At 42.6% G+C, this 15129-nt stretch overlaps 2 protein-coding genes across 2 annotated transcripts in view; one reads left to right on the forward strand and one right to left on the reverse strand.

Moving 5' to 3' along the window:
• Positions 1–275: 275 nt before the first annotated feature.
• On the reverse strand, positions 276–7452 carry LOC121537708 (ragulator complex protein LAMTOR5). The gene is made up of 4 exons (XM_041845312.2): positions 7318–7452; positions 7169–7230; positions 3602–3719; positions 276–670 (listed from the first exon to the last, which is right to left on the reverse strand). The coding sequence occupies exons 1-4, from the start codon at positions 7350–7352 to the stop codon at positions 610–612; spliced, it is 276 nt and encodes a 91-aa protein (XP_041701246.1). The 5' UTR covers positions 7353–7452; the 3' UTR covers positions 276–609.
• A 94-nt stretch (positions 7453–7546) lies between these two features.
• Positions 7547–15129, forward strand: part of LOC121537706 (toxin MIT1) — a 28303-nt gene continuing 20720 nt past the window's right edge. The window contains exon 1 of the transcript XR_005995122.1: positions 7547–7680. The gene's annotated coding sequence lies outside the window, so the exon portion shown is untranslated. The remainder of the gene's footprint in view (positions 7681–15129) is intronic.

Raw genomic sequence — 15129 nt, forward strand, 5'->3', positions numbered from 1 at the left:
CCCAAAAGAGGGACATTTGTCACACCTCACATTTGAAAACAGACACAGCACTAAAGAGAGTGAACTGTGACGAGGACTCGATGTTCATCCGTCTCAGGTCAAGTCAAGTATCCTACAAGTGGGACATTCATTTGGCATACTTCCTATTTGCACTAAAAACTAGAAGATTCTCAGTCTAGCCAGTACAGCACAGTATGACGTAACTAAGTCCCCTGACATGGCAGTATGCTTTTTAATACAGAACAGACACCATAACACTATTGACAAATTGCATATTGATGTTACATTGCTTTTAATATTAATATATTACAATATCTCTACATGAATTGCAGATTAAAATGTCCCAAAAAGTCATTGCCAGGTCAACAAATATTGGCCCAAAAACTGATCAGACCTATTAACTTATACAAAACACAACTCAAATAGTATGGACTCTACTTTTAAATATGATTCTTGGCCAAACAGACAGTGGAAGATGAAGAGAAAAAAAAAAGCTATCTAACACCTGAATGCAACCTCCCAGATCCACACCATGTATTGTGTGGGATTATTTAGCATTAGTGAGCAAACAGCTTTACACACACACTCCTCCATCTTCATTAGGCGACTTCATGACGACATCTTATGAACAGCTACTGTGATGGTTCCATGTGCTCTCACTAGAATATTCCTGTGGGTAAAACAAACAATATGGCCTGTGGCCAATCAGTTGCATTTCAATCAAGACATTACTAAACTACAAAACTGATCCCAGATCAGCGGAAACTGACCAACTGCCTCAGCTCGACATACCATTAAATACCATAGGCAGCATGTCATGGTGTAATTTGCATCTACAGCAGGGGTGTCAAACTCATTTTAGCTCAGGGGCCGCATGGAGGAAAATCTATTCCCAAGTGGGCCGGACCGGAAAAATCATGGTATATATATATATATAAAACTTAAAAACAACAACTTCAGATTGTTTTCTTTGTTTTAATACGATCAACATACAACATAAAGCTGGAGCCTGAGGACAGTGTGTCCAAAATAGTACAAGCAAAACATCACTATTAATCATAAAACACGTCAAGTTTATTTGAAAATTCTAAAGAAAAAGAACACAAACACACAATGCCTCAGTGATTAACAGAACTGTTTCACAGATCACAGAACTATATCAGGGTGTCATTTCTCAGGCAGAAATGTAGATAAAAATAATGAAATCCTGTTCCCCAAACAAGTGCAAGAACCACAGAGTCAAGAATAGGTTAAATATACAAATAAAATAAAATCAATTAAAAACAATAGCACATCAACATAAAAACATATAAACATAAATCTGAAAGCGTTGCTCAAACTCCCGTAACAGTCCCGTTATTTTATCTTTGAACCGCTTCATGTCTGCCACATGTTGGGTCGCGCACACATTTTTCAGACAGGGGAAGTGAGCTGCATCACCACCGGCAAGTTGCGTCTCCCACAATGACAGCTTCAACTTGAAAGAACGTATGCTGTCATAATACTGCGTGACAACTTTGTTGCGCCCTTGCAGCTGTTTGTTCAAGTTATTCAGGTGCTCTGTAACATCCACCATAAATGCAAGGTCCTGCATCCATTCTGCGGAATGAAATTCTAACACTGGTTTGCCCTTTTCTTCCATGAACTGTTCAATTTCTTCTCGTAAATCAAAGAAACGCCTCAGCACAGCACCTCGGCTTAACCATCTTACCTCAGTGTGGTATGGCAGGCCATAGATGTGGTCTTTCTCTCTGAGAAGGCTGTCAAACTGACGGTGATTCAGGCTTCTGGATCGGATGAAATTAACAGTTTGGATGACCACCTTCATGACGTTATCCATCTTTAATGACTTGCAACACAAAGCCTCCTGGTGCAAAATACAGTGAAAAGTCAAAAAATCACGTCCTCCATTTGCAGATTGCACTTTCTCTCTGAACTTTGTCACAACGCCTGCTTTTTTCCCGATCATTGAGGGTGCACCATCTGTAGCCAGGCTGACAGCGCGGGACCAGTCCACTCCGACCCTGTCCAGCGCGCCGACGAGTGCGGTAAAAATATCAGCTGCTGTCGTTGTATCTGTCATCGGCACCAACTCCACGGTGATGGTCAATGTGTCATCAACTCCGCGGATGAAAATGGCCCGTTGTGCAACATCTGTAATGTCCGTGCTTTCATCAATTGCAACCGAAAACGCAATAAATGACTTTACTTTTTGCTTCAACTGGCTGTCCAAATCCACTGAAAGATCGGAAATCCTGTCTGCAACTGTGTTTCTTGTCAGGCTGATATTTGCAAAAGCCTGCCGCTTTTCAGGGCACACAATCTCCGCTGCCTTCATCATGCATGTTTTTACAAATTCACCCTCACTAAATGATTTTGAAGCCACTGCGATTTCATTAGCAATGAGGTAGCTAGCTTTCACTGCAGCGTCACTGATGTCTCGGCTGTGAGTAAACACAGACTGCTGTTTCTTCAGACCCGCCAACAGTTCATTCACCTTCTCTCATCTCCGCTGTCCTTGAAAGTTGTCATATTTGTCGGCATGAAGACTCACATAGTGGCGACGAAGGTTATATTCTTTCAGCACTGCAACATGCTCTGAACACACCAAACATACAGCTTTCCCATTCAATTCCGTGAATAAATAGGATGACCATTTTTCTTGGAACACTCTGCGTCCACTTTTCTCTTTTTTGACAGAGACATATTGGGGCAATGAGGGTGCCAAAGCACATAATGTTAAAAGTAGAAGCCCTAATAAATATCGCGGGCAAAACAAAGTAGGTCATTGGCTGCACGTGCTTGACCTACTTGCTCTGCCCCGGTATAAACAGTTTGCTTGCTTAACACAATTGCTATTGCGCCATCCAGTGGACGCAATTGGAACAGCAGTTTATTTTATTGAAAAATTGCAGCGCATTTTTATACTTGACAAAAATATTATAATTTTTTATTTATTTTTTTATCATCTCGCGGGCCGGATTAAACCCGTTTGCGGGCCTGATCCGTCCCGCGGGCCGGACGTTTGACACCCCTGATTTACAGGATGCTGCCCTACGATCTATTCCCATTTAAGCTGTCCATCATTATAAATATGCAGTGTAAAGGTGAAGTTCATGGACCAAATATGAAGCAGTGCACATACTTTTGATATCCACAAGGTGGCAGCACAGTCAAAGACAACCTAACTAGACAACAAGACATACACTTTGCAGATAAGCGCCCAGTCGAGTCCCAAAGCCACCCCTAGTTCCTACCTATGCCCGCCATGTAGATGTGAAACACTTGCAAAGGTATAATAACATGGTTGGGCCTTTCCCTCTGATGGAAAGACTGGGAAGTCTTTGCATCATTATCTATCCAATACTTTCAGAACCACACAAGTCTCAAAGAGGAAGGGTCTAGAAACTCTATTTGTAAATAGTAACTGGTCATATAACTATCTGAGGGCGAGTTCGTTTTGCATCGCCGGGTACCCCGGGTGGGCAGAGTTTGCACATTTTATAGGTCCTAAAATGAAATCTCTACCAACCCGGGGCACTAAGCGATGCAAAAGGGAACTCGCCCTAATATTGACTCCTGATTGGATGTGGTTCCTCACCCTAAATCTGCCTCCAGGCACACTGTGGGGCTGTCTGTAGGGTCTCTGGTGAGAGCGGCTGCCTGTCTGACCAGTACAGACACCACTCCCCCGTGCTCATCAGACAGAGAGCCACGACCTGAAATAAACACAAGGGAGACAAAGTAGACTCAGATTCAGTCATATGGAAGAACAGAGCGAAATGTAGGCTGATCTCTTGAGTTCACTAGTTTCGAAAGTGGGCCTGATACATTAGCCAGGCCATGTATTCAATAGCATGTCTCAAACCTCAGATTATGTAAAATAGGGTCTAATCTTCAACATGCAAATATTAGATTTTTTTTTGTTGATTTTAAGTGTTTTTAGATAAATTACGTTTAAGGTTAAAAAAATGATATGTTTATTAAAAAAAAGTATTTTTCCAAAAGGTATAAAATAGTTTGACAACCCTGTTTGTAAGCTTTTAAATGATATCTCAACTGTTTATCTTTTCCAGTGATGAAGCCATGGATGTCTCATGGTATGGTGGGGTTACCCCATCCATAGACGCTAACTACCTTTAGTGTCTATTGATGAAGTTATCTTCTTCCCAGGGGACTTTTGTTAATAGGCCTGACGCTCGGTCTAAACGTGAACACACATCGCTTACTGTGCGGTTTTTCGAAACATAAGGAATGTACAGTGAGGGAAAAAAGTATTTGATCCCCTGCTGATTTTGTATGTTTGCCCACTGACAAAGACATGATCAGTCTATCATTTTAATGGTAGGTTTATTTGAACAGTGAGAGACAGAATAACAACAAAAAGATCCAGAAAAACACGTCAAAAATGTTATGAATTGATTTGCATTTTAATGAGGGAAATAAGTATTTGACCCCTCTTCAAAACATGACTTAGTACTTGGTGGCAAAACCCTTGTTGGCAATCACAGAGGTCAGACGTTTCTTGTAGTTGGCCACCAGGTTTGCACACATCTCAGGAGGGATTTTGTCCCACTCCTCTTTGCAGAACTTCTCCAAGTCATTAAGGTTTCGAGGCTGACGTTTGGCAACTCGAACCTTCAGCTCCCTCCACAGATTTTCTATGGGATTAAGGTCTGGAGACTGGCTAGGCCACTCCAGGACCTTAATGTGCTTCTTCTTGAGCCACTCCTTTATTGCCTTGACCGTGTGTTTTGGGTCATTGTCATGCTGGAATACCCATCCACGACCCATTTTCAATGCCCTGGCTGAGGGAAGGAGGTTCTCACCCAAGATTTGACGGTACATGGCCCCATCCATCGTCCCTTTGATGCGGTGAAGTTGTCCTGTCCCCTTAGCAGAAAAACACCCCCAAAGCATAATGTTTCCACCTCCATGTTTGACGGTGGGGATGGTGTTCTTGGGGTCATAGGCAGCTTTCCTCCTCCTCCAAACAGTTGATGCCAAAGAGCTCATTTTGGTCTCATCTGACCACAACACTTTCACCCAGTTATCCTCTGAATCATTCAGATGTTCATTGGCAAACTTCAGACGGCCCTGTATATGTGCTTTCTTGAGCAGGGGGACCTTGCGGGCACTGCAGGATTTCAGTCCTTCACGGCATAGTGTGTTACCAATTGTTTTCTTGGTGACTATGGTCCCAGCTGCCTTGAGATCATTGACAAGATCCTCCCGTGTAGTTCTGGGCTGATTCCTCACCGTTCTCATGATCATTGCAACTCCACGAGGTGAGATCTTGCATGGAGCCCCAGGCCGAGGGAGATTGACAGTTCTTTTGTGTTTCTTCCATTTGCGAATAATCGCACCAACTGTTGTCACCTTCTCACTGCTTGGCGATGGTCTTGTAGCCCATTCCAGCCTTGTGTAGGTCTACAATCTTGTCCCTGACATCCTTGGAGAGCTCTTTGGTCTTGGCCATGGTGGAGAGTTTGGAATCTGATTGATTGATTGCTTCTGTGGACAGGTGTCTTTTATACAGGTAACAAGCTGAGATTAGGAGCACTCCCTTTAAGAGCGTGCTCCTAATCTCAGCTCGTTACCTGTATAAAAGACACCTGGGAGCCAGATATCTTTCTGATTGAGAGGGGGTCAAATACTTATTTCCCTCATTAAAATGCAAATCAATTTATAACATTTTTGACATGCGTTTTTCTGGATTTTTTTGTTGTTATTCTGTCTCTCACTGTACAAATAAACCTACCATTAAAATTATAGACTGATCATTTCTTTGTCAGTGGGCAAACTTACGAAATCAGCAGGGGATCAAATACTTTTTTCCCCTCACTGTATCTTTCTTATCAGCAATAAATAATTTTCAAAAAACTAAAAAGGTTCAATTACTACACACCTTCATAGGGGCTAGTTTTCCCACACGGCCCTATCTCCATGTTACAGCATGTGTTCACGGAAGACAGACAGAAGAGAGGCGACCACCTGTGCTAATTAGCTATAGCATGCTCCTAACACCTGTGTGTAACGGAAGAAGGCCGCCAGAAATGTGTTGTAACAGAAAATTATTGTCGGCTGCAACTGTGATAAAGCCAGTTAAAATATTGTACAGTAAGTGTGTATTTAGCGTTTGTGAAATTATTTTGATGTGATATGAAAGTAGAGGGCTTTATGTTTCTAGAACCGTATAGCAATCGAGAATTGATTCACCTTCAGATGGAGTATCTGGCTGTTTTGGTCCTTGGACCTTAAAAAGGTAGACTTAGCGAAATGAGCAGCTATTGAGATGAATGAGATGCAAGACTTCGTTCACAGCGTGGTAGCCATGGCACCAAAATAGCGGAGAAGTTGAGCCATGCGCTTCGACGCACTTAGTTGTTGTGGAAATTGCCACACGATGCTGTTTACTTTCTGCATCTACGTCACGTCGCTGAGTCTACCTTTAAGGAGAAATGGTAGGCTCGCCCACACATCTTTAAGAGTACATTATTGGGCTATGGTGGGGTAAAATAGGTCAACTTTGTGCACCTTTATCTCTTGAATAGCCCCGTGTAGCTCAGTTGGTAGAGCATGGTGCTTGCAACGCCAGGGGTTGTGGGTTCGTTTCCCACGGGGGGCCAGTATGAAAAAATGTATGCACTCACTAACTGTAAGTCGCTCTGGATAAGAGCATCTGCTAAATGAAAAATATATAAGTAAATTAATGTTTTGTCATTCAGGTCCAACAAGTCACTTTCTGAGCACTTCTACAACGGTAAAATATGTATGGAAGGTTTTGTTCAAATGAAAAAGGGGTGCTGTCAAAAAGTGATTGAATTCAAATGGATTTACCCCCCTACCAGAGATAACAGGCTTTGGCTATAGCTAGGCTACTATTATTTTACTTATTGCATTGTCTAATATTTGTAACTATTGCCATTTCAAGAGGATATGTTCATAGTTTTCAAACATTCAGTTAGTCTTTTGTTGAAGTGTCAATTGTTAGACAGAAGAATAAGAGAATTGCCATACATGGGCTGAAAGAAAATAGTGTAGTTAGCATCATTTCCCACTATGATGAAGATGACGACGACTGCGTGCGGTCGTCAGTCAAATGTTTGCCAGCTGAATAATAAGATAAATAATGAAAACAACAAGAAATTGGTCTAACTTTACTTACAGCCTAGAATATGTCCTTGTTGGTCCGTGCAGAGAACTCCGACAATGGCTGGATTCTTCATGCTATCAAAACGATATGGATACACATTTCAGGAATGTTTTCAAAAAATCTAACGATTTTGTACGAGTCTCGATCAAATAATCACTTACGTATCATCAAGATGTTGCTCCAGGGTCGACTCCATGATAATAAAAGCCTAAATCGACTTAGCTGCAGTTAATACATTTGATATTTTGCAAGCAATTGTATTGCGATTGTCTGCTTCCTGTCTTTTCTCGAGTCAGTCAGCTGATGCTCACGTGATACGCATTCCAACGGAACCACGCGAAGGCTAAATTACACCAACCGCGATTCCATCTGATTTTTTTCTGTAATGGGACAGGAGAGGGAATAAGAAGACGTTACAACATTTCAACATACATCAGTGGTAAAGCAACATAAGAACAGTTCTTTTTTTCTCCCAAAAGCAATAGATGTACATTGTCAACAATTGACTACCTTCTTGGTAAGTGGTAAGTGGCCATCCCTTTACAGATCGATAGGCTATCCTTTACCAACTAGGCCAGGGGTCTTCAAACTTGATCACGTCTTGTTTTATAATTCAGGTGATTGATGGTGTCAAGGAAAAGTAGGCCTAATGAACATTTAAAAATGATAATAGATTTGGTAGATCGTTTTTCATAATTTCGACCTCGGTCTCCACATTATAATTGGAAGAGGAAGTGTAAACTCTAACATAGCCTATTAGCTAGAAAGGTAACTCCATTTTTGCAAATAGCAGCTGTTTAGCTGGTTAAACAAAGGTTAGCCATGTGTTGGCAAAAATGTATGTCCAAAGCAAGAAAGCACTTTCCACTACTGGTAGGCCAGTGAGTGTAATTAGCTACAATGAGTGTAATTAGCTACAATTGTGGTCCTCTGTAGCTCAGCTGGTAGAGCACGGCGCTTGTAACGCCAAGGTAGTGGGTTCGATCCCCGGGACCACCCATACACAAAAAAAAATTATGCACACATGACTGTAAGTCGCTTTGGATAAAAGCGTCTGCTAAATGGTTTGTTATTATATTATTACAATGAGTGTAATTTGCTCAATAGGAATTTAGAAATAGTTGAAAGAAGATATGATCATATTTTTCTACTGTAGGTATGTCCTTCAGAATGCATTTATTCTGCTACCGATATTCATAAAAACATTGAAATAAAATAAAAACATTTCCCACTTAAAATAAATAAATACATACCGCAGACCCAAGGTTGAATACCTCTGAACTAGGCCTTAAGTGACTGATAAATAAACAAAATAGGCCTACATTCCAGTGATTCACCTGGTGAAAATTATTCCAAACTCATATTTTACCCTTTTCTATAAATAGCTTACTGTGTATGTCCCACCCTGATTTACAGCCTGGCTGCCACTGTGCATTTAGCTACAGTAAGCAAAACGAGGAGAGCTCTCTGGCAGTGCCATCAACCACCCTGACGGATCGACTGTAGCCTACATAACAGATTTAATTTACACTTCTTTAATTTATTTTACCTTTATTTAAGCAGGGAGTCAGCATTGAGACCAGGGTCTCTTTCACAAGGGAGTCCTGCATATACAATTTCATAAGACAAAATCTCAAATCAAATACAATATAAAACCAGTAAAATACAGCACAACACAAATATTCAAGAAAAACAATTACAGTCCTCAATAAGAAGGTCCCCAGTCAATATTTGAAATTGCCCGAGCGGCACCAGAACATCCAATTGTAATGTATTTTGTAGTTGGTTCCAGCAATGAGGTGCTTTAAAACTAAAAGAGGATTTCCCTAGTTTGGAGACCCAAGGAACCTCAAGAGTTAACCAACCTTGTGAACGGGTTTGGTATCTCATGTTTTTATATTTTAACAGCGAAGTTAGGTAAGTTGGAAGCTTGTGTAGTAAAGCTTTGTAAACAGAAAGGGAATAGTGAAGTGATCTATGGGACTTTAATGAGGACCAGCCAACCTTTTGATACAGGATGCAGTGATGAGTACTAAAATGGTCACCTGTGATAAAGCGAAGGGCACTATGGTAGACGGCATCCAAAGGTTTAAAAAGAGTAGTGGCAGCTGCATTCTGGTAAATGGAGTCTCCATAGTCAGGAACTGGCAGGAAAGTTGACTTTACAATCTGCTTCCTGCCATTTAGGGAGAGGCAAGATCAATAAAAATAAAAATAAAAAACCACTTTAAATCTTTGCTTTTTAACTAGCTCATCTGTATGTTTTTTAAACATTAAATATTTGTAAATCCAAATGCCCAGATATTTATAACCAGGAACCCTATTGATGGGAGAACCATCCAATGAATAAATATTTGGCCATTTTTGCGATAATTAGAGAACAACATGTATTTAGTCTTGCCCGCATTAAGTACAAGTTTTAAACCAACCGGGGCTTTCTGTAAGGCAACAAAGTCAGATTGCAGCTTAGACATAGCCTGGTCAACAGTTGGGGCAACGGCATACAGTGCATCCGGAAAGTATTCAGACCCCTTGACTTTTTCCACATTTTATGTTACAGCCTTATTCTAAAATTGATTAAATTGTTTTTTCCCCCTCATCAATCTACACACAATACCCCATAATGACAAAGCAAAAACAGGTTTTTAGAATTATTTTCTAATTTACAGAATGAAATATTACTTTTACATAAGTATTCAGACCCTTTACTCAGTACTTTGTTGAAGCACCTTTGGCAGCGATTGCCGCTTCGAGTCTTCTTGGGTATGATGCTACAAGCTTGGCACACCTGTATTTGGGGAGTTTCTCCCATTCTTCTCTGCAGATCCTCTCAAGCTCTGTCAGGTTGGATGGGGAGCGTTGCTGCACAGCTATTTTCAGGTCTCTACAGAGATGTTCGATTGGGTTCAAGTCCGGGCTCTGGCTGGGCCACTCAAGGACATTCAGAGACCTGTCCCGAAGCCACTCCTGCGTTGTCTTGGTTGTGTGCTTAGGGTCGTTGTCCTGTTGGAAGGTGAACCTTCGCCCCAGTCTGAGGTCTTGAGCGCTCTGGAGCAGGTTTTCATCAAGGATCTCTCTGTACTTTGCTCCGTTCATCTTTCCCTCCATCCTGACTAGTCTCTCAGTCCCTGCCGCTGTCAGAGTGACCATCGGGTTCTTGGTCACCTCCCTGACCAAGGCCCTTCTCCCCCGATTGCTCAGTTTGGTCGGGCGGCCTGCTCTAGGAAGAGTCTTGGTGGTTCCAAACTTCTTCCATTTAAGAATGATGGAGGCCACTGTGTTCCTGGGGACCTTCAATGCTGCAGACATTTTTTTGTTACCCTTCCCCAGATATGTGCCTCGACACAATCCTGTCTCGGAGCTCTACAAACCATTCCTTCGACCTCATGGCTTGGTTTTTGCTCTGACATGCACTGTCAACTGTGGAGCCTTATATAGACAGGTGTGTGCCTTTCCAAATCATGTCCAATCAATTGAATTTACCACAGGTGGACTCCAATCAAGTTGTAGAAATAGCTCAAGGATGATCAATGGAAACAGGATGCACCCTGCAGCGGAAAATACGGAGCGTAGGTGTTGATAATGTACTCTAGTTGCACCGTGATTGGCTCAGTGTTCTGTCACTCATGGGGACACTACGTCACCGCCAAGTCTAAGTGTAGAGCTCTAAAATTCAAGCCCCTTGGGTGCTGCCATAGAGTTACATTAGAAGTGCCCATCCAAGAAGGCTTAAGGTCATTGAAAACAACTGTTAACTCGGAACTGCGAAATCTGACTTCAGTGAGTTCAAGACAACTGAGAACTCGGGAAAAACAAGCTCCGACTGGGAAAATATGTTTTGAACGGTCATCCAACTAGGAATTGTAAATCCGGATCACGGGCCTCTTTCTAGAGCTATGACCTGAAGATCACTGACGTCATCATGTTTCGATCTGGGTTTTTTCAGAGTTCCAAGTTGTCTTGAAAGCACCATAAATCCAGAGAATGCCAGACTTTGATGACGAAGTTTGATGACGAAATTTGCCTACGAAGGACCGCCGCGCCACCTTCCTGTTCAAGTGAGCACAGCACAACTGTCTTGTATGCTGCTACATAATAATATGCCAGGGAGATATGGATACTGTAGCTAAGAAAGTAATACTAAGTGTATGTTGTGTAGTAAACGGTTAGTAGCCCATGTGCCTCACTGTCACAACTTCCTCCGAGGCTGCCTCCTCTCCTTGTTCGGGCAGGCTTCGGCGTTCGTCGTCACCGGCCTTCTAGCCACTGCCGCTCCTCATCTCATCATTCCATTTGTTTTGTCTTGTTTATTACACACACCTGGTTCATATCCCCTCATCAGTACCTGTATAAGTGTTCCCTCTGCCCCCTTGTCTTTGTGTGTGATTGTTCATTGTAGAGGATATGTAGCTCGGTGGAGCTAGATTTGTATTGTGTATCGCCGGGATATTCACCCGTGTGCCTTGTCATCCCCAGGGCGCCGTTTACAGCACTGGTGTATATTATGCATTGCTGCGTACCTCTGTTTGTTTGAATAAACCATTTATGCCGTGATTTCCTCTCCTGCGCCTGGCTCCGTCCTACATCACCCGCTACGCTCACCCTAATAATTTGGTATTTTTTCCCCTCTTAATTTCGCCTACTGTTCTGACTTCGTGGTGCACGTGTAGCCTATAACCTGTTTTAGAGAAATGTAATCATCGAATATTGTAATATTGTAATAAAAAAAATTGTCTGCTTATATGCCCCCTTTATTTATCATACGGTTCTGACTTGGTGTACAGGGAGAACACTGTAAGAACGGCCCATGTTCTGAATTATGTCGTTGTACATTTCAAAAGTGCTGGAAAAATAGTTATATTGACTATGTCCGTCCTAGCTCGCTCATTAATGTCTTAATCAAAATTACGGATTGCCTCTTACCCGCTTCTCGTCCCCTTATGCCATAGTTTGTACATCTCAATTTTCAGTAGAACCCACATTTCTTCAAGCAAGTCAGCCATATCAGCTATGTTTTTTTAAAAGGCAGTAAATTAGGCTGAATGAACTGTTTCGCTGCCAGTCAAGGCTCTGCTGATAGCCAGGTTTAGTAGTGGTAAGGTGTTGGGACTGCTTTTGGGACTCTGCTGTTGGGACAGCTTTTTGCCCCACCAAGATTTACATGCTAAAATCACCACTGGAATAGGGTATGGTTGTAGGTGCCAGGCACACCGGTTTGAGTGTGTCAAGAACTGCAACACTGCTGGGCTTTTCACGCTCAACAGTTTCAAGAATGGTCCACCACCCAAAGGACATCCAGCTAACTTGACACAACTTTCGGAAGCATTGGAGTCAACATGGGCCAGCATTCCCGTGGAATGCTTTTGACACCTTGTAGAGTCCATGCCCCAACAATTGAGGCAAAAGGGGGTGCAACTCAATATTAGGAATTTGTGATGTACTGCAGCCAAGAGTCAAGAGTTATTACAAAATGATCAATGCAGATAGTCCGGGTAGCTATTGGTTAACTGTTTAACTAACTATTTAGCAGTCTTATGGCTTGCCTTGCGTGCAGTCTTTGACACTTTTTTAGGGCCTTCCTCTGACACCGCCTGGTATAGAAGTCCTGGATGGCAGGGAGCTCGGCCCCAGTGATGTACTGGGCCGTACGCACTACCCTCTGTAGCGCCTTGCTGTCGGATGCCAAGCAGTTGCCATACCAGGTGGTGACGCAGCCAGTCAAGATACTCTCAATGGTGCAGCTGTATAACCCTTTGAGGATCTGAGGGCCCATGCCAAATATTTTCAGCGTCCTGAGGGGGAAGATGCGTTATCGTGCCCTCTTCACGACTGTGTTGGTGTGTTTGGACCATAATAGATCCTTAGTGATGTGGACACCAGAGGATCTAGAACAAGCGTAGCAGCTGGAACGGTGCTGTGTCCAGGTCTAAAAACCAGACTGGTGCTCATTTAGAATAGAATGACAAGTTTTAAAAGTTATTAGCTGAGAGTTGGCCAGGGATTCTAAAACTTTGGAAAGGTACGATAACTTGGAAATTGGACGGTAGTTATCTAAGTCAGAAGGAGCTCCTCCTTTGTGCCGCTTTCCAGATCTTAGGGATAACACCAGAAAACAACTGGCAAGTAAAAAATATAGGTTAATGATTCTGCAATAAATGGTGCAGAGAGCTGCAGTAAGAAAGGTGATCAACCCCTGTGATTTTTTTTTAACATTGGTTTTTAGCAAGGCACTTACTGTAGTACATCAGAGATTTGACTACTTTCCAGACGTTTGCTGGATTCCCACCATTCTCAGATACATGGTTCAAGAAGTATGTTGACTTTGTTTTTCTAACCAGAGATAGACATCTATTTCTCAAACGTCCGAAGGACTGCCAGTCAAACTTAGTATCAGTCAAGCTAAATGTCTTTCCTGTAATTTTTCAGACAATTCATACGTTAACCAACGGTTTGATCCATCCTTTACTCTTAGTTTTTTTATATGGAGAATGCTGATCTGCAACAGTGTTAAACAGAGAAGTAAAACAATTTAGGGCCTGATTTGAGTCAGAGATAGATGACACCATCCCCCAGTCACACAACCCCAGATCAGACATGAAAATTCCTAAAATGTCTCTGTTATAATGCAAGGGCTGGATTAAGGTCTGTTAGCATGTCTTATGCAGGCAATGGGACAATGGTCACTGAGCACATTAGTAAATATTCCATTGGCAGTATACCTATGAGGGGCATTATATCAAATAATATCTAAAAGAGTTGATGTTTCATGAGCTGAAACAAAAGATCCCAGAAATGTACCATACACACAAAAAGCCTTATTTCTCTCAAATTTTGTGCACACATTTCTTTTTACATCCCTGTTAGTGAGCATTTCTCCTTTGCCAAGATAATCCATCCACCTGACAGGTGTGGCGTATCAAGAAGCTGATTAAACAGCATGATCATTACACAGGTGCTGGGGACAATAAAAGGCCACTCTACAATGTGCAGTTTTGTCAGTTTTGTCACACAACACAATGCCACAGAGTTCTCAAGTTTTGAGGGAGCGTGCAATTGGCACGCTGACTGCAGGAATGTCCACCAGAGCTGTTGCCAGAGAATTGAATGTTAATTTCTCTACCATAAACCGCCTCCAACGTCGTTTCAGAGAATTTGGCAGGACGTCTAACCGGCCTCACAACCGCAGACCACGTGTATGGCGTCTTGTGGGCGAGCGGTTTGCTGATACCAACGTTGTGAACAGAGTGCCCCATGGTGGCGGTGGGGTTATGGTATGGGCAGGCATAAACTACAGACAATGAACACAATTGCATTTTATCGATGGCAATTTGAATGCATAGAGATACCGTGACGAGATCCTGAGGCCCATTGTCATGCTATTCATCCACCGCCATCACCTCATGTTTCAGCATGATAATGCACGACCCCAAGTCACAATGATCTGTACACAATTCATGGAAGCTGAAAATGTCCCAGTTGTTCCATGGCCTGCATGTCACCCATTGAGCATGTTTGGGATGCTTAGAATCGACGTGTACAACAGCGTGTTCCAATTCACGACAATATGCAGCAACTTCACACAGCCATTGAAGAGGAGTGGGACCACATTCCACAGGCCACAATCAACAGCCTGATCAACTCTATGCGAAGGAGATGTGTCTTGCTACATGAGGCAAAATGTTGGTCACACCAGATACTGACTGGTTTTCTGATCCACGCCTATGCCTCTAACGAGGACGTGGCTTAACACAAGAGTCAATGAGGGTTACCTGTTGCTGGCCAGGACTGAAATCCCATCACTTGTTAAGTGCATTTGCAACATTTTAAAATCGCTTCTCAGCATCTCAACTCTCTCTCTCACCCACCCTCCCTCTCGCTCTCTCCCACCCACCCTCTCTCTTGCTCTCTCCCACCCCCACCCTCTCTCTCTCTCCCACCCTCTCTCTCTCTCCCACCCTCTCTCCCTCTCTCTA

This window comes from Coregonus clupeaformis, chromosome 24, assembly GCF_020615455.1.
Source record: "Coregonus clupeaformis isolate EN_2021a chromosome 24, ASM2061545v1, whole genome shotgun sequence".
Taxonomy (NCBI): Eukaryota; Metazoa; Chordata; class Actinopteri; order Salmoniformes; family Salmonidae; genus Coregonus; species Coregonus clupeaformis.

What these genes read in the sequence shown, in the direction of transcription:
- LOC121537708 (XM_041845312.2), bottom strand. Translation starts at nt 7,352, where the DNA reads ATGGAGTCGACCCTGGAGCAACATCTTGATGATAC. An exon ending in GAGCAACATCTTGATGATAC is followed by an intron (nt 7,231 to 7,317) that starts GTAAGTGATTAT and finishes TCGTTTTGATAG; the next exon opens with CATGAAGAATCCAGCCATTG. An exon ending in TGCCTGGAGGCAGATTTAGG is followed by an intron (nt 671 to 3,601) that starts GTGAGGAACCAC and finishes TTTTACCCACAG; the next exon opens with GAATATTCTAGTGAGAGCAC.